General features: G+C 33.7%; 3 protein-coding genes and 1 pseudogene across 3 annotated transcripts; 2 read left to right on the forward strand and 2 right to left on the reverse strand.

Moving 5' to 3' along the window:
* The first annotated feature begins 292 nt into the window (after positions 1–292).
* On the forward strand, positions 293–5,950 carry LOC145589220 (beta-galactosidase 14-like; annotated as a pseudogene).
* A 2,797-nt stretch (positions 5,951–8,747) lies between these two features.
* LOC145589221 (beta-galactosidase 14-like) lies at positions 8,748–20,947 on the reverse strand. The gene is made up of 19 exons (XM_081645766.1): positions 20,735–20,947; positions 20,539–20,634; positions 20,208–20,320; positions 20,031–20,097; positions 19,817–19,909; positions 19,482–19,625; positions 19,292–19,386; positions 19,093–19,198; positions 18,801–18,885; positions 18,568–18,686; positions 18,226–18,387; positions 17,948–18,120; positions 17,586–17,695; positions 17,199–17,308; positions 17,033–17,086; positions 12,974–13,069; positions 12,651–12,796; positions 12,020–12,365; positions 8,748–8,870 (listed from the first exon to the last, which is right to left on the reverse strand). The coding sequence occupies exons 1-19, from the start codon at positions 20,945–20,947 to the stop codon at positions 8,748–8,750; spliced, it is 2,451 nt and encodes an 816-aa protein (XP_081501892.1).
* LOC145590178 (uncharacterized) lies at positions 9,408–11,221 on the reverse strand. The gene is made up of 4 exons (XM_081646934.1): positions 11,189–11,221; positions 9,926–10,099; positions 9,754–9,848; positions 9,408–9,668 (listed from the first exon to the last, which is right to left on the reverse strand). Exons 1-4 carry the CDS (start codon positions 11,219–11,221, stop codon positions 9,608–9,610), a joined length of 363 nt encoding a protein of 120 aa, XP_081503060.1. The 3' UTR covers positions 9,408–9,607.
* Positions 20,948–22,235: 1,288 nt separating the features above from the next.
* LOC145588344 (uncharacterized) lies at positions 22,236–25,838 on the forward strand. The gene is made up of 11 exons (XM_081644983.1): positions 22,236–22,484; positions 22,721–22,901; positions 23,016–23,090; positions 23,184–23,421; positions 23,509–23,633; positions 24,225–24,258; positions 24,352–24,398; positions 24,785–24,922; positions 25,207–25,271; positions 25,362–25,434; positions 25,534–25,838. Exons 1-11 carry the CDS (start codon positions 22,379–22,381, stop codon positions 25,706–25,708), a joined length of 1,257 nt encoding a protein of 418 aa, XP_081501109.1. The 5' UTR covers positions 22,236–22,378; the 3' UTR covers positions 25,709–25,838.
* The last annotated feature ends 1,957 nt before the right edge of the window (positions 25,839–27,795 follow it).

Here is a 27,795-nt window from a genome sequence, read left to right on the forward strand (position 1 = left end):
CTAACTATAAATAGGATATATTGCAAAGAAGAGAGAAAAAAGAGGATCAAAATGATGTTTGGACAGATAACAAATATTTAAGAACCAAAATCAATCATTTACTGGTTTTGGTGTTTCCTACACAGGGTAAGTTTGAATGAAATTTTCGATTTTTTATCTTCTAGATATTATCTAGAAAAAACGTTACTACTCGAAATATTTTAGACACCCATGTATTCTTTTTCCTACTTATTTAGGTTTCAATCTAATTGCTTTGTTGTTTTATTTTTAAGGTACGAGGAAAAGGCCAATCATGACGGAATGTTATAAATATGTACTTATCACAGGCCTTTTGTTTTTGGTCACGGTGCACTGTAAGAAGGACAAGGAAAGAAATGAATTTAATGTTACGTATGATTCACGATCCTTGAAGATTCATGGCAATAGGGAGCTCCTCTTCTCTGGATCAGTACATTATCCTCATGTCCCGGTTGAGGTACATACAAATGAAAACTTGATCTAGTGTTTTCTTACAACAAATTCTTATGAATTCGGATCATGAAAATCACATCTTTTATGTGAAAATTGTGTAGGAAATGTGTTTAGGCCTTGTTTGTGACTCTCGACCTTGCAAGTGTATAGATTCAATTCGAAATTTTTATTGTATGGCTTTGATACCATGTTGTTAAGGTTTTTGCTTGTTGGAAGAATAATCTTAGATTCATATTCATATTGATGACCTAATCTTGATTTGCCTAGGAAAACATATCATACTAAAAGTCAAGAAGTAACTATGGTATATATTTTCCTAAGTCAATATACCTACTAATATTAGACATTGTTAATAAACAAAATTCTTATGAAATAATATGGGAGTGGCTAATGTTCTTTTCTTTTTTGGTAAATTAGGAATGGGAAGATGTCCTTGACAAATGCAAAGAAGGGGGCCTAAATGTGATCCAAACTTACGTCTTTTGGAACGTACATGAGCCTGTCAAGGGGGAGGTAATTAACATTCGAAAATTTAAGTGTTTACTTTAGAGAGCATGGTTTTCAACGTTTCTCTCATAAAAGACCGAGTTTATATATTTGAATATGTGAAAATCAATCGATTCCCTAGCGATTAACCATATGCATTGCTTTTGCAGTTCAATTTTACAGGCCAAAATGATATTGTAAGGTTCATTAAACTGGTTGCTGAGAGAGGCATGTGGGCAACACTACGAGTCGGGCCATTCATTCAAGGTGAATGGAATAACGGGTAATTAATAGGAATACCATGTTACTATAATATGAAATTCAACTTTATAATCATTACTCGTATGATTTTGACAACGAAATTCATAGGATCATAAAATGTTCCTAAAAACAGTAATACTTATTCATACTTAATCACAATTTATTCTTACACCCCTCCTATGATGTGATCCTATGGCAGAGGATACCCATTTTGGTTAAGAAAGGAGCCTAACATCACATATCGAACTGATAATCCAATATTCAAGGTAATTAACCATAACTTTACGATCAATTATAAGAAACGTAGGAGTATGCTTTCAAGTGTCTTACGACATTTTGTATGTATTTTTATGCAGATGAATACAGAGAGATGGGTCACGAAGATTGTATCATTGATGAAGGATAACGATTTATATGCCTCACAAGGAGGTCCTATTATATTATCTCAGGTGACCATCTACTAGAAATGTTGTAGCTAGTAACACAATTAGGATAATGTATTTAACAAAATAACAATATCAACGCGTTAATGTTACATGTAGATCTAGTCTAACCTTCCTAGTCGTGCTTGCTCAGATTGAGAACGAGTATGATCACGTTAGAGGAGCATTCAGAGACGGCGCTGCAGAGAGGTATATTAATTGGGCAGGAACCATGGCTCTTGGTCTGAAAACTGGTGTACCATGGATCATGTGTGAGCAAAAAGATGCCCCTGGCGAAGTGGTACTTTGATTGTTCTCTTTTAGTGCCATCTTTTGTAATTTTTTTAGCAATTTAAGCTAAGAGTATGTTTTAGATGAGGTCGTTTCACATTAATTTATCTCAAAATGGTCAAAAGTTCAAGCCGCCCTGCCTCACCTTAACTTGTTGCAAGTCTTGAAACAGTCTAATACAATATTTCTTTTTTTGGTGGATAGATCAATGCTTGCAATGGTAGACATTGTGGAGAAACATTTGAAGGTCCTAATGCACCTCACAAGCCGTCTTTGTGGACTGAGAACTGGACTGCTCAGTAAGTAGTTGATACTATTACTCTATCATTACTAATTGTCTATCAAATGATCATATGGTAAACAAAGTTTCCTTCCTTCTGGAAATACAGGTTCAGAGTTTTCGGAGATGTACCTTCTCAAAGGTCAGCTGAGGATACTGCTTTTGCTGTGGCGCGCTGGTTCTCCAAAAATGGAAGCCATTCTAACTATTACATGGTATCCTACACTAATCATAGTTAAAGAAGAAAATAAAAATCCTTGCATTGAATCTTGAGAAAAAGGCCTGATTTTACTTCTATTCTTCCCTTAATTCTTTATGTATATATTTGTTGTTGCTGCAGTATCATGGTGGCACAAACTATGGAAGAACTGCTGCCGCCTTTACCACCACTCGCTACTATGATGAAGCTCCACTTGATGAATTTGGTGAGCCCATTACTCTTGTTGAGCCTAGAGGTATTCATAGTGCAATTATAAAGGATGACTACTGATTGCTTTACTTACTGTCAGGCTTGATTAGAGAACCCAAATGGGGACACTTGAGGGATCTACACCGTGCTTTAATGTTGAGCAAGAAGGCTATTGTCAATGGGAGATATGGTATTGAGATATTCGGCCCAAATTTGGAGGTAAGCTTTATTTAAGATGGACCTTAGACTCATATGACCGACAGGTTTATGTTATAACAGATGCGAGAAAGAATGAACATAAACACCATGTATGGGATGCAAATTTATGTTGTTTAACAATTATGATGTAACAATTCTTGTCACACATGACATGTTAGCTAATTACCTGTAAATTTATGCAATGATCAGGCACGTTACTACGAGAAGAATAACCTTTGCGCAGCTTTCCTGTGGAATAACCGCACTCATACATCAGTATCTTGCCTGATTGCAAGACTGTTGTGCTCAATACAGACTCTGTAAGTGTTTCCTACTTGCATAATCAATCGATCCAAATCGAGTAAATTGTCACTAGGAAGATCAGAGTGCTAGCTTGATTAATATATTATTCTGCATCAATTCTTTTGATGCTAACATACATACACTCCTGGCATTTAATCTGAAAAACAGATGATCGCGCAACATAGTTCAAGAGAGTTTGTTAGATCCGAGAAATCTAACAAGGATTTGAAATGGGAGAAGACTAATGAAATCATCTCACCTAAATCTGATGTCTACTCAAGGGCTCCAATGGAACAGTTTCATACTGCAGAGGACAAAACTGACTATTTGTGGTACAGAACAAGGTAACATAATAATGTTGCTTAATTAATTTAAACAAATGTATTACTTTGATTTCTTCGTTACTAATGAGGATTAAATAATGAATGAAACTTTGAATTTCAGTGTAGAATTGGACAATGTTGACTTGCCTTTTAGAAAGTCCCTCCAACCAGTCTTACAGCTTTACCATCTTGGTCACTCCTTGCAAGCCTTTGTCAATGGAAAATACATAGGTATGGTATTAGCCTTTGGTTTTTTTATTAAAATAAATAAACTCGAGCAGAAATTATATACAATTAATAGGTCGAGTGTACTTGTATACAAGTCACCCCCAATCACATAAAAGTCAACTTCATCAAAAATTGACTTTTGTTATACACAATGGTTGTATATTAGACAAATTTGATAAAAGAGCTATTTGTTCATTGTTTAATTTCTTGCTCGTAATCTTTGTTTTACCTTTCAAAGGATCAAGCCACGGATTCCATAGAGCTCCTGCTTTCACTTTCCAAGCACCTGTACATTTGACAGAAGGTGTCAACAATATATCAATTTTGAGCAACACAATGGGAATGCCGGTAAGAGCATACTGTGGCTAATTATGTAGTTGTATAGAGTCCGGCTAATTGCTTACAATTACGGCAACCAATAGGGGGTGAAATGTCCATAGTTTTCTAACTTCCCCTAACCCAAATTTAACTACAATTTGCTTATTTATAGCCTAAGTACGTACCAAGGTAATTGACTAAATGAACCGTTTCTTGTATAAATGTGTTATAAACTCGAATATAATATAGACAAAATATATGTATTAATCAAACTCTATTAATCTATTGGTATGAAGGATAGTGGAAGCTATATGGAGAGAAGATGGACAGGGCTAAAATTCCTTGAAATCCAAGGTTTAGGTACTGGAGAACTTGATCTTTCTTCCAATGGGTGGCATCACACGGTATAAACGACTCGTTACGTCTATAATTTGTACTGATTTTGTTAAATGTTGAATAGAAATTTTAATTATATAATGCATCATGTAGGTTGGTTTGCATGGAGAGAAGCTTCAGTACTTCACTGAGGAAGGAGCTAGTAAGACACATTGGACACCGGCAAAGGGACCTGGTGAATTACTTACTTGGTATAAGGTAAAATTATATTTTTCGTTTACCTTGACTAAAAATTCAGTACCAAAATCTTTAATCTTGTCAAAAAGTGCCGTACACACTGTCACGTGTATAAAGTGTTACACATAAAGTGGGATAGAGATGAATGCGATTCTTTGCATAGGATGAACAAAAATTCAGAACACAAATGATTTTTTGGATTAATTAGTCTATGACAATATTAAAAATCCGTAATATAATTGTTGAATTGGCTGTAATAATGAGCAAGCTAAACTTGTTTGTAGACACACTTTGATGCCCCAGAGGGAAATGATCCAGTAGCTATCAGAATGGAGAACATGACTAAAGGAGTGATTTGGGTCAATGGGAGAAGCATAGGACGTTACTGGTCGACCTTCCTCACCATACGGGACACACCTTCTCAAAGCGAGTAAGTTTTAAGAAATAAATATAGTACTCTTTATCCCTTTTAAATTAATTCAATTTTATTTCATGATCTCCAAGAGTCTAGAAATTAAATACTTTTAGTGTTGACTATCCATGAATATATAAGATAATCTTTTTAGGGTTAATATTATAACATGCACTATGACATCAATCTAACAAAGTTACACACCATTTTTCCCTTGTGTATTAGAGACGGTCAAAATTAACTTTGTTTAACCTTTAAAAGGGAAAATATGACATATATACAAGTTATTGTTACCGAAGCATGTTCATGCAACGCAATTGAATGATTAAAAATGTTACAGGTACCACATTCCAAGATCATACCTTAAGCCTAAGGACAACTTGTTGGTGATCTTCGACGAGGCAGGAGGGAACATAGACACAGTCCAAATTGAGACAGTACACCGTGATGTGATTTGCAGCTACATATCCGAAAACATGCCACCAAGCGTAACATCATGGAAAAGGGATGCCCATGACATAATTGCCGCGGTTGATGACCCAAAGCTGAAGGCATCACTCAGATGCCCTAACAACAAAGTCATCAGTCACGTCGAGTTTGCTAGCTTTGGCAACCCTTATGGTGTTTGTGGCTTCTTCATCCTTGGCACTTGCAACTCTCCACACTCCCAAAAGATTGTCGAGCAGGCAAGCATTTTTTTACACCTTATTTTTTGTGTTACGTTTATATTAACAACAATGCATATATGATAATTATATTGTTTGGGTGCCAATTCAACCCGTAGCTTGATGATTGTTTTATAACCAAAACAATAATTAATATTCTTGTTTCTTTTGTTACGAGCAGCATTGTTTGGGAAAAGATAGTTGCACGATTCCAGTTGATAGAAACCTATTCGACAAAGGCGATAACAATTGTCCTAAGGAAACAGCCAAAGTGTTGGCCGTACAAGTGAGGTGCAGCCCCAAGGAATGAAAACTTATAGGCCTTGTGTACGTAGTAAGTAGGCATCAAGTAGTGAGATGAGATATATTTTAGATTGTTCAAAAATACGTTTGTACAAACTTTTGTTTTCGAAACATTCTTATTCTCATGTACCTTGTATTACATTATTAATACTCTCCTACTTGATTCTCATCATTTGAAAAAATGCAGAAGTGTATCTATTATTTAAGCATCATATCTTTATACGAAGTACTTCTTAATTAATTATGTTAGTTTCTTTCACTTTCATCTTTTAAAAAGAATCTTAATGGTGTTATCTTTTACATACTAACATACAAGTATGTTTCAAAAGGATTTGTGACATAGAAGAAACGAACATTGGGCTCTTTCATTCTTCAATTCATTATTTAGAGGATAAAAGTGGTACTATATCGTTCTCTTTACAAATCTTGATCAATGTTATGCGCCCAAACACATTTGAGATTTGACACTTGTTTATTAGAATCTTCTTTTGAGATTTGAAGTAAAAAATGGTACTTTTGTTTTGATTCATCATGAATTCATGAGCGCATGACTAATCTAATAATGAACTGATAGCTATTTACTTCATTGGTTGGAGCTAATAATACTATATCTGTTGCAAAATAGTTATGCTATTCGCCATTTTACATATAACAACTAAAATAAATTCTAATAAGCCAATAAGGTCCATAAAGTTCTAACTTAATAAATTCAGATAAGTTCAAATAAGTTTAGATTAGTTAGGCTGAGTTAAGCTAATATTTTTAGATTAGTGAAATTCAAGAGAATAGAATGCACCTTAACACACTTCTAACAAAATTTCACTTAGTTTTGATTTCTCTTATATACTATTAACAGTTTATGGTCAGAGTTTATAAAATTTATTTGACCATAAAAATGAAAAATGATAGTTGATCAATAATGGTTAAGCATTATGCAACCTCTTGTTGTACCACCCCCAATCCCCACCCCCCCCCCCCAAAAAAAAAAAAAAAAAAAAACAAAAAAACAAAAAACTAAGCCTACTTAGGCAACCTCCTAATATCATGAAATTAATTAGATTGTGAATATCCAACTTGTTTAATTTGAATGATTGTTGTTGAAAAACATGTCATTTTTTTTTTTTTTTGAAATTATAATTGGTAAAAGTATATATCTTGGTATGGGTTTGTGGTCTTTGTACTAGTTAGCTAGTATAATGTTATCTAGAAGTCTAGAACTAATTAAAAAATAAATAAAATAATTCGTTACCACACCACTAATGCCACTATTCGTCTTCTAGCTTGATGGTACGTATGGTTTTTTTTTTAGATAATATTAAATGTATCTCATGGTATGAGTTTAAGCCATTCTTGTGTCAGGAAAAAAAAAAAAAAAGTCATTTCTGATGACGTGGAGGGTACAACCAATCAAGTCGGATTGCACTCAACTCTTTCCTTTACTTTTTACTCCGTAATAGATACGAGTACCAATTCACTAGATAAGTAGATATATCATATGGCTAGATGATGATAATGATAGAGAATATCCCTAGGATATTCTCATCCTAGGTTTAGGAGGATATATTTTGTATAAGATTATCTTTAATATTTATACATATCTTATAGTTACCTAATATGATTAGGTTTCTGATTGTAACCTATAAATATTAATCAATGAAAATCACTCTGATTGAGGAGTTTATATTATCTGGCATGGTATCACAACTTAGGTTAGATATTGGGATTGTTTAGATCTAAAATTTTCTCTTCCCCTGTCGGTGGGTTAGAAAATTAAACCCACCGGCGTGATTTACAAACAATTACACAAAAACACATTTTAAACAGTATAAAGAGAGGGGAGTTGTTAAATCATCATCTATCAGTATTTAAACAGTGGCCATCTTTCCTCTTTGGAATCATGTTCACGTACAATATAAAGAGAGGGGAGTTGTTAGATTATTTTTGCTCAAATCGCCAATAAATTTTGACCTTTTAAATTGATTTTAATTTTCTTACTAATGCATATATACGGTGGGCTTTGTCATTCTCTAAATGCACCCACTACTTTGTATTAGTTTTTGGTGGGATTTATCTCTTCGTGTGGTCATTTTTTTTAAGAGGTAGATGTTTCCAAGTGGTTTAGTGGTGGGAATTTAGTATATTCCCAAGCAATTTTATTTGCTTTTATTCAATTGTGATTTCCCGCAGCATTAGTGCTCTCTCTTTCGACGGTGGTACGATCTTCTCCTTTTCTCTGGATCTGCAATATGGCCAATCTCTACTTGGCCCAGCAGCATTCTTTTCTCTTATGCGTATATTGTGGCTATTGCTTCTCCTCATCATCATTGGCACTCTTTGGCTGCTTCTCTTTTGATCGTGGGTTACCATAATATCCTTTACTGTTCGATGCAAGATTCAGATCCAGTCTGAGCATTCGATTTTTCTCCCGCTCCGACTGCGGGGGTGTGATAGAGAATTATCCCTAGGATATTCTCATCCTAGGTTTAGGAGGATATATTTTGTATAAGATTATCTTTAATATTTATACATATCTTATAGTTACTGATTGTAATCAATAAATATTAATCAATGGAAATCACTCTGATTGAGGAGTTTATATTATCTAACAGATAAGAATTGATTGTAAGACATGCAAAGCTCTGCTTTTGAGTTGGATTCTAATGGCTTCTGAAATTTCAATTCCTATCTAATAAATACATTATATGATACAAGTATCTACCGTATATCTAGCCAAAAAGAGGGTAAAAAAAATTACAATGACAATCATATACCACACCCATATATAAAATCAACATGCAAGGCTTCTATCCTCTACGGCCACATTTCACTTGCACGGCAAATGTCTTCTTTGCTACGTTTGGGCAAGTCTCCTTGTCGAATGTTTTCTCATTTATTGGTATCGTGCAACTCTCTTTTCCCAAACAATTCTGCTCAAAAAAAAAAAAAAAAAAAAGAATTTGTCACTATATATATAGTACTCCGTATTATGTATGAACTATGAACAATTGATAATTCCTATCTAATTTAGTCATATTTACTAATTTAGTCATATATTAGAGAATGTTTGACTAAATTAGTAAATATGTACGTATCACACGCCCACGCAGTTCGTTACTATTAATATGATCACTAATGAGACTATTTAATTTATAACTAGTGTGTCATCCGGGCGATGCCCCAGGTTCCTGTTTTTCTTCTTCTTTTTTTTTTTTTTAGTGAGCAATTGGTTTGTCCATTATGGTGTTGTGTATTCCAAATTTGTTACAGATATTGTTCGGCCAGATAGTGTTGGAAGACAACAGCAATTACTTTGGTTTTTTTTTATTTTATTTTTTTTTGTTCGTGCAAATGGCGTGGTCGTCATTTTTTTTGTTTTTCAAAGTTGCTAAAGATTATCTTTCGAACACAAAGTATTGGTAAACAATATTTTTTTTTGATATAGCAAATGTTTTGATTTTTTTAAAGAGCTTCTTTCTACCAAATAGAAATAGCATTATTATTTTTGGTCTTTAAATTTGCTAAAGATTATCTTTCGAACACAGAGTATTGGAAAACAATATGTAACGCTCCATTCTTTGCAAGTTGTTGATTATGCTCCTCTAATTTTACTTCCATTTTGCGCTTGTTGTTTCTCTGTTTTTTTCTGGGCATTTTTGTGTTCCATTCACTGTTCAGCTGCTACAACTGTTTGGGTTGTTGGTGCTCCATCTTCTTTCTCGTTCTCCCTGTATTTCAAAGATTATGTTTTCCTTGTTATTGTGGGTCATTTTTTAGTAATTGTTATTCATTGTGTTGAGATGTGTGACTTACATCTCATCTCGATTCCTCTTTTTTGGAGTTGTTTGGGTTTCAGTAATTCCCGTGTTGTCATCCTCAAGTTGTTCTGGTTGGTGTGTGTTGGCTTCCTGCAAATTGCAGTGATTTTATTAGTGTGTAGGTATTAGATTTAGGCAGTGTCATTTGCAAATATGTTTCAACATACCTGGTTTTGATGTTGTTGCTCTTTGTAAGCCTTTTCTAATTTGTAGTTGATGTCGTATGTCTTTTGGCAAATGAGTTCAGTTTTGTTACTTGTTGTGCTTAGCTTGACCTTGAAAACGAATTGTTTGCCAACACAATGCTCCAATCGCTGCAGCACCTTTTCTTTGCCATTTTCCTACATTTTGATGTTGAACCAAATTAGAATGGGTCAAAGGATACACATTCTATTCTTTCTGCCCATGTAATTAAAGAATTTAAACCTTAATGACTGCACTACTGTCGAACTTTCACGATAAAGTTTAAACATATGTCTACAAAACCTTGTCCTCTCATATCATAATTCAGAAGTAAATCAAAGTAGAACTTGCAATTGACCAAGACATTCATGGAACAATTGCCATATTATACATTAATTCAGAAAAGTCAGTATGACTACATTAAGCTAATTTTAATTAACTACCACAGTAGGGAAAATTAATTATACATCAAAATCAGAATTTTCAGAAAGAATTAAAACCTCAAGACACATAGATCAATACTCAACATTGTAATTTCTCAACCTCCCTACTAACATACAACCCCAATCCTCAAAGACAACTACATCAAATATTAATCATAGGAGGCCTATTCACATCACAGGAAGAAGTTCAGCTTTGGAATAGAAAAAAAAAATTTGATTCATATATGAAATAATCTATTCTTTTATCTTAGTACTCCATTACTTAACAAATATATTGCTAAAAATAACCAAAACTGCTATTCACAAATAAATTGACTTACCAATAAGCTTTCCTGACTTCCACAATGACTATAAGAACCCTGAGGCTCAGTTATGCAACAATACCCAAAAAAAAAAAAAAAACAAAACAAAACAAAATAAATCAGAATCTATAGATAAACCAATTAGATATTGAAGATTAAAAAAACTGATTAAATTGAGGAATCAAAATTTATTCAGGAAAACATAAAAACACACTAATAAGCTAATAACCTTTCTTTTGAGGGAAATAAGCAAGCTTTGTGGAAATTGCAAGAAAACAGAACATATATATATATATATATATTCGGAACTTCAATTCAAAAATCATTGTATAATTTACATTTCAGTTACAAACTTTACATCTTATTTACGTGGATATTAATTAATTTATGAATTAATTGCACCAAAGGAATGTGAAAGAATTACAATTAATTGGTTTGAAATAATTGCATACTCAATTACAATATATTCAGGGAGAATTAAGGGGTATTTATAATTGCCTACCTCAACAGAAAATTTATGGCGGTGTGCCGTCATGGTGGCGCCGTGGCGGTAATTTAATTGGTGATTTGTAACCACCAATCATAAATCAAGCCCTCTTTCGAATCTTAGTGTAACTTCAATTTCCATCATCATATATTGTATGAATGTATGATAATTGATTGCTAGTTGGTTCGTCCGCCACCATGAGCGTTTCATCATCACTTTGAAGCTGAGAACATGCATTCTTATGATCTACAATTTGTTTTCTTTTATTTTTTTGGTAATAATAAAATGAATAAATAATTTGACAGGTGTAATAAACTCTAAAGTGTAGGGATATGGTGCGGTAGGGTGTATGGTAGGAGTTAGTGTGGGGTTGAGTTTTAGCCGTTGATTTATGGGATTGGATGATGGATGGTAGAGATGAGAGAATGTGTAGAGGAGTGTGTCACGGAGAGATGGGCCGGCAAGTCGGTGGATCACATGGCCCACATTGCTTTAATTTGTTGATTTTCTTGTCATTTTATTTAGAGATATAAGTGTATTCATCTAGATATATCTCATGAAATGAGTATTAGCTAAGGTGGTTAGTAGTCTTGGCTTTTGTCCCAAAGATACAGTGTTTGAAACCCAACCTCTTTTTTTTTTTTTTAATTAAAGTGGAATAATAATTTGTGAAGTGGTGATGACACATTGTTATGTGGTGATGTGGCCCTATGCTAAGGTGAGTAAAGATGACGTGGCATAAAAATAGGGGGGATGACGTTGCACATAGACATTTGTAGGAACGCTTTTTAATATATAAGTATAGATATAGATTTGTAAAGACTATATGTAAATGATTATATTCACCTGTTGAACGACTTTAACGGTGTTGGGAGAGTTGCAATCACCAAGAAGGAAGTAGCCACAAACACCTTTAGGGTTGCCAAAACTAGCAAACTCAACGCGATTGATGACTTTGTCCTTAGGGCACTTGAGGGAGGCCTTAAGTTGAGGGGTATCGCCTGTAGGCACAATTTCGTTCCCATTTCTCTTCCAAGACCACACATCGGCTGGCCAATCTTCCTCTATGAAGCTGCAAACACTATCCCTATTCACTGTTTCGATTTGAACTGTGTCAATGTTTCCTCCAGCCTCGTCGAAGATCACCAACAAGTTGTCCTTAGGCCTTAGGAACGATCTTGGGATGTGGTACCTACAACATTATTTTTCTCAATCTTAATTCAATAATGTTTTATTTGGTAGTGAATTTTATTGACACTATATTAGCATACATTTGATCGGCACAATGGTACATATACTTATACTGATAGAGTAGAGTATAAAACCAATCGTGAAGTTGATGGTTAAAGTCCCAAGATTAGTTTCATACTCATCAAACATGTATGCGATCAATGTATGTGGTGATAAATTCACTTAAGTAAAACTTATAAATCTTTTGCTATTTTGGAGTAGTTTTATGTTTAATTTGATCACTTACTCGTTTTGAGAAGGGCTTTGCATGACTGTAAGGTAGGATGACCAGAAACGCCCAATGCTTTGGCCATTGATCCAAGCGATACCTTTGGTCATGTTTTGTAGTCTAATAGTTAGTGGTTCATCTCCCTCTGGTGCATCAAAGTAGGCCTAAAAATAGTTGCTCAAATAAGTTATACTTCAATTTCTTGCTCACGGGAAAGCTCAAAAAGATTGAATATACGTACAATTTGAACTACTAATGTAACAATAAACTTGGGAAGTAATCATGATCATATATCCTTATGTCACAAAATGTTTTTATTATTATTACTCTACGAGTCGTACCTTATACCAAGTAAGAGGTTCACAAGCAGGGGTCCATTTAGCCCTTGATACTCCTTCGTCAGTGAAGTACTGGAGCCTCTCCCCTTCCAAACCAACCTGCATTTTAATTTGTAGATTGAACCATACATTACATTATACAAGATGTTATATATCTATTTTGACTAAAGACTTAAAAAATGAAATTTATTTTCTTTGTACGATGTTTGTTTACCGAGTGATGCCAGCCATTGAAGGAGATATCAAGGTTTCCGGTACCGAGACCTAAGAGCTCTACTGATCTGATCCCAGTAAGGATGATTCTACTGTGGTCCACTTTATTTGGACTACCACTATACTTAATTGTCATTGGTCGATTTTTTATTTTTTTTAAAGCTTGGTCAAACCTTAATTATAGTATTTTCCTTTTTTAATTCTTTTTTATTTTCCAAAATATAATTACTGAAATTCTGAAAATTATTTTATAATTTTCGAAATTTATTTATTAAAATCAGTTTTAAATTAAATAAAAAAATAACATTAAATTTAAAAAATCAAAATCAAAAAATTGTTCATCAATGTTCTTCATTAATCATCATTGTTCTTCAAGAAGTTTGTTTATTCATTCATGGATGAGATTAACAACCATTATGGCCTGGTAATCTTTGTCCCGTAAATACACTCGCACATCAATGAAAATTGAAAATATGCATCGATTTACATATTATATGTGAAAAGTTCATTCGAAATTTGTATTCATGTTTGAATCTGGGATTGTTTTTAATCCTAAACAATATATGTTAATTGGATAATCGCAAACAAGGGATGTAAAATCGGTCATTATATGTATGCAAAAATTAAAAAAATTAACAATTTTTCGAAATCTGGGTTTGTGAGCAAATTGAAGAAGACAACGATTTTTGTTTTGGAATACTTGTTTGATCCGAAAAAAAGGATATAGTTTTCAATTCTGTTTGCATATAAGGCATTAACCCAAATGTTAATAGGACATTACCTATAAAAAGCAATATTATTGTTTATTTGGTCTACGACCATACATTTAATTTGGACGTTATTTTGGATATAGTTTTCAATCCTCATTCACTAGCCAAATCACTTATATATCAGCTATTGTGGTTTGATTTTCGTATGCATATTCCTCAAAATTAAATTAACTCTCAATCAAACCACCTTTAGAGATTTTCTAATGGCAACCTAATTATCAAATTAGATGATTATCTTCTTATCTATCGTGTGACCCAATGGTTGGATTACTTGGATACTAGTTTGTTATTAATTAAAATAATGATCTGTCATTGATTATTATTATATTTTTACAATAATTAAGGAGATTAAGACCAATTCTAAATATATAAGTAATGTCATATCCTAATATTGGATGAATCCCATATAATAACCAAATGGAAAAAAAACGTGGAGGTGAGCAATTACATGCCAAACTTTTTTTTTTTTTTTTTTTTTTTTTTTGAAAGAATACAATGACAAATTGTTAAATATAGTAAATATATTTTTGTATTTATAATTAGGTTAGCCAATATTCAACCCCTTATATTTAGGCTAAATACATGCTACTATTGGTAGTTGTATTCCTTATAATTAGGACATACCATGCTTCTGTTTTGTATATACACATATTCTAGTTATGTTAATGATAATCAAAAATATTATTTTTCCTATTTGTCAAAATAGCGTTACATGTTACATGTGATTATTTGTATCTAGTTTTTTACCCAATGGTTAGTACTACGACTCTACGAGTTCATTTTTTGATCAGTTTAGTTTCATTTTTAATTTATAGTCTATCTTTTATGTGCCACAAAAAGTAAATGATAACAACATTATTGTATATCATTGATTTATTTCTTAAATAGTATGTTAGATATTATAATAAAATATTTGAAAAAGATTTGGACGACAATTTATATGGTTTAACTGATGTATCAGTTAGTAACAATATATCCTAAAAATAAGCAATCAACAGCCATCATATAGACAATATTCTTCAAATAGATTTTAAATCTAACACATTCCATTGTTAATCTAAATTTCAATATTGATTGGTTGCTTTAAATACATGATTTTTTTACCTTATAAAAAGATGATTTAAATTTCAAATTACACAAACCAAAAAACAAAATTAATGTCCAAACCAATATAATGAGCAAATCGATCAAAGGAAGTAGATGCAATTTTAGGATACAAAGCTATATAATGAGCAAATCGATTAGAGGAAGAAGATGCAATTTTTTTTTAATTTTCTTCTTATAAACGTTGTTTAATACGTAGAACACAAGTGTGAATTTTGTGATCTGTTTATAGCTCAGGAATTAACTTATGTGTACTTTGGTTATTACCTAAAAAAGAAAGTTTATTGAGTTTGACGAATGACGATATGTATTTGGATATTGTAAAAATTCCAACTTTATGATTTTTTCGATGTGGAGTTGAGGGAAACAAACATTTTGATTTTATTTTACGATATGCATGTCAAAATCTTTTTTGAAAATCTGATCTTATTTTAGAAAAAAAAGACTTAAAGTATTTCCTTAAAAAAATAAGATAGATTTTAAATCATAATAAGCCTTAATTAAATTATGGTATTTTCCTAATTTTATCCTTTTTTTGAGGGAAAATAAGCAAGTTTTAATCCTAAGATTTTGTTAATATTATATTAACCAAATCGCGTGAAGAACTAACAAAATCTTAGAAAAATCTAAAATTTGATGGAAAGTAAATCAGCTATTATCCTAAGATTTATTAATATTCTATTTACCAAAATTTATCCTCTTTTTAAATTCATTTTACACGATTTTTTTATCAAACATTTCATGTTTATTGCATTATTATAGATATATATTACCATAATTCTAGTTGTAATAAAAATCAATAATTTTACAAAATCATAGGATATGTCGACAAAATCAGTAAGATATATATTCTAATATTTAGAAAATATGAGAATATAATCTTTTGAAATTTGAAAATTATACTGATTTAAAAATCTTTCATACAATAATAATAAGATAAGAAATTAGGAAACTATCCTTATTATAATTGGTGATTGAAATGTTTTTTAAATAATATTTCTAATGTTAAAAGATATTGATTCCATAATATTTTTTTTTTATAGTATATGCATACATAAAGCAAACCACAGTAATAAATATATATTAGTTACCATCATACCAAACCTGATTAACATGATAATGTGGTTGTCCACTGAAGACCACATTCATATTTACTACTCCGTACCAATAAAGAGCATAACAAAATATTAGTGAATTATAAATCAATAATGGGTAATGTCCAAAAGAACCTAATGTCATATGTTGTTAATAATTACAATTTTCATAATAGGTAATGTCCTATCCTTTTTTGGGGTAAAACATTTTACACAAACAAGTTTTAAATTCGTTTTTTCGTGTTTTTTGGATCAAACAAGGTTTCGACCAAAAATTGATGCGGTATTATATTCAGATGTTCATGACGAACCCCAATTATCGTAAAACTTAAAAATTGTGATTTTGATTACATAAAATCATCGTTTTTGCAAACTTTGACTGATATTGTACAATCCAAACCTATTATTTTGGGATTTCAATCGCTGCCCAAATTCGCAAAGATCCCAAATTTTTTGAATATTAAAATTTCGCATTTGCTTAGCTTTTTGAATCGAGCCATATTGTAAATCGCTTTCGATGCGCGAGTGAATTTAATGGACATAGATCATATGTTCGTGTTTTATCTCATCCATGGATGAAAAAACTTGAAGAACATTGATGAACTATGAAGAACATGATGAACAATTTTTTGATTTTGATTTTTTTAATTTAATCGTTTTTTGATTTAATTGTTTTTTTGATTTAATTTAAATCTGATTTTAATAAATAAATTTTGAAAATGTAATTAGAATGATTTTTGTAAATTCAGTAATTAAATTTTGGAAAATAAAAAATGAATTAAAAAAGGAAAATACCAAAATTAAGGTTTGACCAAGGTAAAAAAAAAATAAAAAATCGACCAATGATAATTAAGTATAGTGGTGGTCCAAATAAAGAGGACCATAGTAGAATTTTCCATCCCGGTAAACCTACGTTCCATATAGCTTCCACTATCCTTCATAAGGTTTAAGTGTATTCATGCATTATGATCAGTTGACATACATGCTATATTAAAAATTAAATTATAAATAAGAATGAAAATTCAAGTGTGTTTTGTGCTTAATTACCGGCATTCCAACTGTGCATCCCAAAATTGAAATATTGTTTAATCCTTCCTTCAATCTTATGGCTACTGAAAATGGGAAGTTGTATTCTCTCTTTACTCCATGTCCAGTTCCTATAAAAATGAAAATAGAATGAGGTTTATTAAAGGACAAATTGCATGTCAAATTATTAAAGTACGTTGTTCTTGTTAACTTATTCACTACACTTTTTGCACCGTACCAAGGTTATTAGACGACTTGTGACGTGTTTCTATTTACGTTTTGTTTTTTTTAATGAAAGCATTATAAAATCTAGTGTGTCAAGATTAGAGCATATTGATTGAAATCAGTTTTTAAACATGTATTGGTGGTAATTTAAGAAACAAAATCATGCACTTTCCATAAGCATACCAACAAATTCTCCGTTGACATAGGCGACCAAAGCGTGGCCAAGACTGAGCACTTGCAAAACTGGTCGAAGGGACTTTTTAAATGGCAAGTCTGAACTATCTAGATCTACACTGAAAAGTGCCAATGAGCGAGGAAAAAAACACACAAACACAAAACAAAATATTGTGTTAGTTCAATTAAACATGTGAAAACTAATTTCAAACAAAATATTGTGTTAGTTCAAGGTAATGGTCACGTTGCTCCTTTAATTAGAGTCAAAGTCAATGTGACAACTAATTTCAAACAACAAGAGCAATACTCTTATGTCTCTATGTGTATCAATTAGAGGAAATATAACATCGATAGCTTTTAATATTTTTTACCTGGTTCTGTACCACAAATAGTCACTTTTATCTTTGGTAACAAAGTATTGTTCTTTAGGTTCCCTTGAGAAGACGCCATCTCTTGGTATGCTCTCTGTCGTTTTCTCCCATCTAAGGTTCCTATGCGCTACCTCAGACTTGACAAATTCTCTTGCACTATGTTGAGCTACCATCTGTTTGTCCAATTAAGAGAAAACGATTTTCGTTTCATATAACATAAATTAAAGAGGTTGATAAACAACCATATATATGTTTTGATATTATAAGTTACTACTCACATAGTCGGTATTATAGACAAGAGTCTTGCAATCTGGTAGGATGCTGATGGACTTGGGTGGAACTACATGCTCTTTGCCTCTGAATTTCATTGTTTTTACTTCATGGGTGTGGTTGTTCCATAGGAATGCAGCACAAAGGTCACCCTTCTCATAGAAATTTGCCTGCCCATTACATGCATGATTATTTAAAATCGTATTGATTTGTTAACTTCTAAGCCAACTACTCTTATGTAAGTCCAAAAATTATCACACATTAAAGTTATTTGAATTGATAATGTGACAATGAACTAAATTCACACGGAATTAAAACTATTATTTAATTTTATTCTAGGCTATACATACCTCAAAATCAAAACCGTTCTTTTTGACACGAAGCTTTCCTTCAAGAATGGGCTTCTTGGCTAGCACAAGAGCCTGGTGCAAATCCTTCAAGTGACCCCATTTGGGCTCTCTTATTAGACCTAACAATCATCATTCAGAGAAAAAGAATCCAAATTATATATCATCTATGTGATGAACGTACTATATACACTATATATTCACGTAACAGGGGAAAAATTAAAAAGGCTTATTACCAAATTCATCAATTGGAGCTTCATCGTAGTAGCGAGTGGTGACAAAGGAGGCAGCAGTTCTTCCATAATTTGTACCACCATGATACTATATATATGACAACTAAACGATTAGTATATAAGGTCGCAAATTATTTCATAAACCAGTAGAATAATACTCCGCATAAGTTTAAATGTAACACTGTATCCTATCTTCATTCAATTAAGAATGTACACTTTAATTTGATTAAAAAAAAAACACATACTTAAAAGAAGATGCAAGTATAGTGATAAGAATATTGATCAACAAGCTTACCATGTAATAGTTGACATGGCTTCCATTTCTTGAGAACCAACGAGCCACTGAAAAGGCGATATCTTCAGCCGCCCTTTGAGAAGGTGCATCTCCGAAAACTCTATACCTGTAAACAAACACGGAGTATGTTAATCATGTATAGATCGAGTTAACTAGGCTATTTTAATTTTTGATACATTTACAGGGTAAAACTTCTTACTGAGCAGTCCAATTCTCGGTCCACAAATAAGGCTTTCCAGGAGTATTTGGACCTTTGAATGTATCTCCACAATGCCTACCATTACATGCATTGATCTGCCTCGCCAAAAAAAACATACAAAGTACACAAATTAAACAAGATATCAACTGCTATTTTCAATAGTTTGTGAGCTAAATTTACTATATGTTACCACTTCGCCGGGTGCATCTTTAGATTTGCACATAAGCCATGGTACATCAGTTTTGAGGCCAACAGCCATTTGTCCTGCCCATTTGATGTATCTATCTGCTGCTTCATCGAAGGCATCTCTTATATGATCGTACTCGTTCTCAATCTACACAAAGATCGAGAAGGGCGATTGGAAAATAAATTTCATACAAAGTATTATATACAAACTCATATACCAAATTAAATTTAGTTGTCATGTTATTGCTAGTTTAAATCACAATACGTATCAACTAAATAATTTCGTACGTACAGATGTACAAAGGGAATATTAACTAACCATTGTGGTAAATTTAATACCTGAGCCATCATAATAGGACCTCCTTGTGGAGCAAATAAGTTGTTGTCCTTCATCAGGTTAACCACCTGGGTCACCCATTTCTCCATATTCATCTGCATATATTGCATACACTAGATTAGTTAGTTTTTATTTTGCATAATATAATACCAATTAATTAAGATAAAAATCATGTACTAGTATATAATAAGTAACAGTGTTATTGTGATTGATCACCTTGTATGCCGGATTATCGGTTCGGTATGTGATATTAGGCTCCTCTCTTAACCAATATGGAAGTCCACTGTCACAAGGCCAATATTTCATACAGTACTAAGATAAGCATTTATATAGTAAAATTACTAAATTATGTTGAAAAACATTGGTAATTTAATTATACTTAAGTATTATTACCCATGATTCCATTCAGCTTGGATGAATGGTCCAACCCTAAGAACTGCCCACATTCCCTTTTCACGTATTAGTTTCATGAATTTTACCAAATCATAATTGCCTGTGAAATTGTACTGCAAAAGGGATATGAAATAAACTTTACCAAATCGATCATTGATGGTACATTGGACCAAAAATGAACACGTCGTACATTGTAATGAAAATATTATGACCTCCGTTATATGAAGCTAAGGTGCATGGAATTATATAAAGTATGTATAATTCGGGGTACAAATGTAATGATTGTAATGTTAAAAAGCATTATATACTTTGTATGATATTAGTGAGTTACCTGTCCTTTAATTGGCTCATGAATATTCCAAAAGACGTAAGTTTGGATTGCATTTAGGCCACCCTCTTTAGCTTTGTCAAGGACGCTATCCCACAACTAAATTAAACCCCAAAATGTGACATTACCATCAGTACGCATTATATAATTAAATTGCCCTAGTTATGAAAAGAGTACAAAAGTATCATATCATGCATACCGCAACAGGAACACGAGGGTAATGGATTGATCCGGAGAAGATGAGCTCCCGTTTTCCATTGATAAACAAGGATCGCCCATCAAAGGTAATGCTAGAAGGCGTTCCTGGTTTCGGTACATCATCTTCAACATTCTCTTCATCACAACGTACGGTGACAAACAAGAAGAGAACGGCTAGCATATACATAACCATGTATTTACTACATTTTGCCATGATTGTCCCAAACACTAATTTTTTTGTTCTTCCTACGAACAAGGGAAAGATGAATTATAGAAATCTTACTCTCCCTTATTTGCTAGGAAGAGGAGAAAAAAGATTTGATCATGTACAACGTAACGAAGCTCATATTGGTGTTTTCTGACGAGAAAATTAAGGGAGAAAATAGATGGTTTAGTGCTGTATTTTGAAAATATGGTTTTACTTTCCTTAATTTATTGGTTGGTAAATGTTAAACAAGGATGTAATTCATTATAATGCACCCTAAAATTAGTATTACAAGGATGAACGGTAATTTTGACCATTGAATTGGAATGGAAGCATCTATGGATGAATAATTTATAAGAACAACATATACCATACGAACTTCACGGGTTAATAAATAAAAATCTTGTTGCATCTATTGTTGGTCCAACATTTACAAATATGTCAACCTAGCTATTTTCTTAGCCCTTCTACTTCTTTATGAACTTGTGATGAATTACTAGGTAAAAGTTTGCATAAAATCATATTCTCTTAGGGCATGTTCTGATTTATTAAATTAAGTTGAACTGAATAGAGGTTAAATGAATTGTTTATGAGAGAAGAGAATTAGGAACTGAACTGAATTGAAATTAAGCTGAAGAGAACAGACCCTTAATCTTAAATAAGTTGTTTTATTTGGCTACTTAGAGTCATCGTTCTATGTAATGTGAGTAATTCTGTGAATGATTAAGTAATAAACCATGAAAAGGTAAAATTGAGAACGAAACTAGTAATTTAAACTAACAGAGTACTACTCCGTAGCTAATTTGTTACACAATTCTTAACAAAAATGAAACAAAATTATAAGTATATTTTCTCATGTACTAAGAGAGGCTAATGAAGCGATCCATATTATGGCTCATCCATGCTCTTTAGAGTAATCTATCACTCCATAACTAACTTCAAATGTTGGTGGAAGTGTGCTTGATTGTGATTGACAATGTAGCCTTGTAAGTCTGTATAAATCAGGTACTCGGATCGGGTTTAGTGAGGTTGATCAGGTTAGGTTGCGTGTATTTAAAAGTTGAGTCATGCTAAATTATTGTGTTTATGTGAGTCTAAATTTAAATAGGGTATTTTCAAATAGATTGAATTTGGGTCGGTTGTATTAGTGTTTAACGTCTTTACTTGAGCCTTAGCTTGTTATGACTTATGAGCTTGTGATTTATTATGGGGTCAATGGGACCGTTGGTGTTGCACAGTTGCACACTACTAGTAGTCCAGTATTAGTATAGTCATTAGTCAATAGTGCCCTAATTTTTTCATCGTTTTCAAAAATCCCGCCGAACATGAATTCTCCCTCCAATTTCTGCAAAATTATCACCATTAAAACCAGCAACTATCTAAAGTTCCAATTTTTTTTCGGGAAATCGTTTAAGTATCTCCTAAGAAGAAGCAGCAACGATGTCAACTGAGAATCAAGATGACCTCGATCTCCTTCTCTCTCTTCAAGATCGTGTTATTGAAACCCCTCCTTCTTCTCCGTCTTCTTCCCACCCCAGATCCCCTGGTAATCAATCTTTCTTTCAATCAATTTCTGTTAAATTCGATTATATCACTTTTTTTCTTCAATCCAAGTTATAATTTTTCTTCTGTCATTTTATGGGTATTTGTGATTTGCACATGTTCTGCTTCAATTTTCACTGACGCATTTACACAAATACTTGGCAGACATTCTGATTTTAGGGTTTTTATTTTTCATTCAATTCATCTTTATCTGAGCATCGCTTGAGTGTAATTTTGCAGGGTATCAATCAGACGATGAAGTGCGACGGCCAAGTGGAAATGTGGACTTGTCTGCCTTCAAGACTGCTGTTGAGGATTGTATGGATTATGATGTTGAAACTGCTACGAAGGCTCTCAAATCAAATCATTCAAAGAAGCCAACTGATCTTGATGTTGAAAAATTTTCTGGTCTTCGAATCCGGTATGCTTATTCTTGGATACCCCAACTAGTATTTTGACTATCTTTGGTCATTTGGATTAATTATGAACAATTTTAGGGAAAAAATTGACCCTTTTTTTGTGGGGGTTGATACAGGAATCAAGTGATTTCGTCAGCAGAGCTGAGCAACCAGTTTTCAGATATTCGATTTGTCCGATTGTCTACCATAAAGTAATCCCTTTAATTAGAGAATAATTGAGTATTAGGCATCATTGTGTCTGAAAAAGCTGCTAACTTTGGATTTTAATGTGTTGGTGTTAATAGGAATGTAATTAAAGGGGACACTCTATCAGGTAGTTGGGCAACTGTTGGTGTTTTAACCGAAAAAGGAAGTCCAAAGACAAGCTCTACTGGGAAGAGCTATAGCATATGGAAGATTGGGTGTTTGGATGGGCAGCTTGTAACTGTTTTCTTGTTTGGTGATGCTTACAAGCAGCACAGCAAAGAGACAGCTTCAACGGTTTTTGCCTTCTTCAATGCCGGTGTTCGCAAAGATTCTTCTGTATGAAACTGTCATTTGCAAATGGATAGCTTCTATCACTGTTAAGTTTAGTAGTTTATGAGTTTGTTTGAATTTTTGTGTTTGCAGGGTCCGGGTTTCCAATTGAGTGTTTTTAATTCAAATCAAATCTTGAAGATTGGTACTTCTATTGATTATGGAGTTTGCAAAGGACGGAGGAAAGATGGTGTGCCTTGTTCAATTGTAGTAAATAAGTATGTTGCCTCTCCTCCGTGACAGCAATGACCAAGGATGTTGTTTCTTAGCTGTTTTGTTATGTTTTATTTCATATATGAATGGCCTGCTTCAGCCTAAATTTATATTGTCTTCTCTGTTTATGGTTCCACCTAGAGAATTTATTAGCTTATGTTGCTCCTTAGTTTCACTATATGCATGATTTATACACTAACCTAATAGGGTAAACAGATGATTGGTCTATGAAATGAATTCTCATGTAATCGGGCTTTTAAAACATAAGGGTTGTAGGAGCCTCTTGCTTCATGCTATCTAAATGAGAGTACAAGGCCCTGCACTTATCTCCAATCACCGTTATGGAGCTTAGATTTTAAAATTGTCAATATGGCATTACTCATGATAAGGAAGAAGTTCAATTTTAAAATTGTATGTTATGTGGTTGCCTTCTTTTGCATATAAAACTCGTGAACCTTTTGAGCTTCACTCTTTACCTGTTTTGCTTAATCTTCTTTACCAAACAGTGGGTTAAGTCACTTTGATTTGCTATTGAATTTGATACTGTTAATTAGCATACAAAGCGTGAACATCAATTTCTTCTTCTGTGATTTCAGACGCCTTGGAATATACTGCAGCTTCCATAGAGTGGTAAGTTTGAGCTGTAAATATGGACTGAATTTTTTTACATTAATATACAGAATTGAGTAATTCATAATTGATTTTATGGAACTCTTCATGCAGAAAACATCAGAGAAATATACTGTTCAACGTGGTGAGCTCAAAGGAGGGTAAGCTAAATTCTTGCATAACTTTCCTTGCCATATGAGGAGTTTTCCCGTTTAATAAACTAACTAGAGCTGAGTTCTCTCTTCATTTGAGAAGATGAATCTCCTGTAACATTTTCAAATTTGCGCTTTACTTCTTTCATCTGACTTATGGTCACAATTCTGTGTATAAGAGATAGCAGCTATCTCCATCTTCAATATAAGGAAACTAACTTGCTTGACCAAATTAAATTACTCCATATATTGTTTGACTGATGATCTGGCTCAGCTACCTTCTTTGTGCGTCTCTGAAACCCTTTTATATTTTGCTACTGAAGGGATTGGGAAGGCCTAATGGTATGAGACTATTTCCTTGCTTATATTCAGCACTAATAAGTTTTTTCTTTTAGGAATCTAAGAACGGCTTTCAGGAATCCACGTCAACCAGAAGGAGTTTATATGTTTGATCCAATGGCAGACAAAGCGAATAGAAAAAAGTCTAAATCTTCAAAGGTGTTGTCTGTTGATGGATTAAAGCAAGCCTTGAGGTATTAAAAGTTGGCCAAATTGCATCTGTCTCTTATATATTCTTTTGCATCATAAGAGTATAAATGTTTACTGTAATAATCATTTTTTGAACTCAATTCACTCTGCCTCATCACATATGACAATCATAGGGGGGATTTTAAACACTTGATTTTTTTTCCCTTGCTGCACATAGAGGGAAAAACTTGAAAATTAAAAATCCTTAAGCAACTATATTGCTTAAAGGGTTATTGCAGTTTAGTAACACCAAAATATGCAAAGAACTTATTTCTCTTTAATTGAACAGCAATGCAGGTCACGTGACGACAAATTCGCACTCCCAAGGGATACGATTTCTCAATGAAATTACAGGTTTTGTGATCTTCCTCAATCCTCTCGTACTTGGAAGTCTACATGCTTACAGTTTCTCTAACTTGCTTAATTTTTTCCTTGCACTTGCAGTCAGTATGAGAGCAAAAACAGCAAAAAGTGAAAATGCTCAGAAAAACCAAGTGAAGGTTGGCTCAATGAAAAGGTACAGAAGGAACCATCTAACTAAATAAGCTTTGTACAGTTTTCTGCCAGCTCTTGCCTCTTTTCGTACGTGGATCTAAGGGATTTGCCCACTTTTCAGGTCACTGCCCACATCAATTTCAGGCTCATCTGTCACGCAAAAAAATTCACTACCAGATTCAAAAAGAGTGAGACCGGAGCCAAGGAAGATCTCATCTCAGAAGCTCAAGGAGACCACAAATAAGATGATTGAATTAGATTATGTCAGTTCAGAGGACGATTGTTTTGTACTGTAAGTAGTAGCAAAGACAGAGTAGCACTACATACCCCAGTTATGGTTGACCTAATATACTCATTAGTCAATGAAGTGGAAGCAGAATTCATTCTTCGCATCATATCTAAGATTGACACCTGAAAGAAGTAATCTATGTAAAAAACTGAACTTCTGAAGGAACTTTTTGAGATAAAAATTTTGAAATTTCAAAAGAATTGTATGTGCCATAGTTGGGGTACTAATTTCAGTAGTAAATTATTCTGAAGTGTGCATTGTGTTTTTGTGTATGAAGTCTTGAAGATGAGTGAAACTTTGAAAAGATGTAAAGCAAAAGAGTACAAACCTTCCCCCCCCCCCCCCCCCCCCCCTCTTTGTTTATCTCCTTTTGTCATTTTTACTACATAATCTCAAAAATGATTATTTTCCAATCAATATTTCTTAATTTGAATAGTGCCAAACTACTTGTCATTTTTACACTACATAATATTCATCCATCCATATGTCCTAAAATAATACGAATTATTCATTTTGTAAGTCAAAATGATTTCTGTGATACTTTTCAAGTTTGATATAAGAAATAATCCCCTTGAGTATTCCATTATTGGTAAGTGTATAAATACAAAGATTACACAAGACACTAAGCTATGATTAAGGAGTGTGAACATAGAAATAATTAATGCAAAGGTGAAAGGGGAGTGAACCTAGAGAATATACACTTAGGGAATACACAATAATTTACATAATCTAATATACCCCCGCAGTCGAAGCGGGAGATGGTCGGACGCTAAGACTGTTTCGAAAGTCTTCAAAGAGGAGTTGCGGAAGACCTTTGGTGAAGATGTCCGCAATTTGATATCGAGAGGGAACATGAAGAACACGAACTTGACCAAGAGCAACCTTTTCACGCACAAAATGGATGTCCATCTCGATATGTTTGGTTCGTTGGTGTTGAACCGGATTACCCGAGAGATAAACGGCACTAACATTGTCACAATAAACAATTGTGGCTTTCTTTATGGGACAGTGAAGCTCGAGAAGGAGGTTGCGAAGCCAACAAGATTCGGCAACCACGTTTGCAACGCCACGGTATTCGGCTTCGGCACTTGACTTTGAGAGAGTGGGTTGCCGTTTTGCGGACCATGAGATCAAATTTTCCCCAAGATACACGCAATACCCGGAGGTGGATCGACGCGTATCTGGGCAGCCACCCCAGTCCGCGTCCGAGTAAGAGATAAGGTCGGTGGTGGGTGAGTTGTACAGGTGCAGCCCGTAGGATATGGTGCCTTGGATGTATCGTAAAATGCGGCGAATGGCAGCCATGTGTTCCTTCCTAGGGTCGTGCATATACAAGCAAATTTGTTGGACGGCGTAGGAGATGTCGGGGCGAGTGAAAGTCAAGTATTGAAGAGCTCCGGCAAGGCTTCGATATAGTGTCGGATCGTCGGTGGGGGGTCCGGAAGTGGAGCTTAACTTTGCCTTGGTGTCTACCGGTGTTGCTGATGGTTTACACGAAGACATATTCGCCCGAGCTAGAATATCTTGAGCATAGGATTTTTGAGATAAAAACATACCACCCGAATGCCGAACAACCGAGATACCAAGAAAGGAGCTTAAGGGCCGGAGATCAGTCATAGAAAATTCGGAGCACAAGCGAGCCATAATAGATAGTCGAAGATCATCGGAAGAGGAGGTGAGAACAATGTCGTCGACATAGAGAAGGATGTATGCCAAATCCTTGCCATGAGAATAAATGAAGAGAGAATTATCCGATTTACTGTGAGAGAAGCCAATTGTAGCAACAAAAGAGGCAAATCGGTGATACCAAGCCCGCGGAGCCTGTTTGAGCCCATAGAGAGCCCTCTTTAGGAGACACACATGACCCGGTTTGGTTTTGTCACGGAGGCCCGGTGGTTGATGCATGTAGACAGTTTCAGAAATATCACCATTCAAGAAGGCATTCTTGACATCCATTTGATGAATGGACCATGACTTGGAAAGAGCAATGCTGAGAACAGTTCTAATTGTTGCCGGTTTGACCACCGGGCTAAAAGTTTCATCGCAATCAACTCCCACCTGTTGATTCCTGCCATTAACCACAAGACGAGCTTT

The sequence above is a fragment of the Chenopodium album genome, chromosome 17 (genome assembly GCF_948465745.1).
Source record: "Chenopodium album chromosome 17, dcCheAlbu1.1, whole genome shotgun sequence".
In the NCBI taxonomy this organism is placed as follows: Eukaryota; Viridiplantae; Streptophyta; class Magnoliopsida; order Caryophyllales; family Amaranthaceae; genus Chenopodium; species Chenopodium album.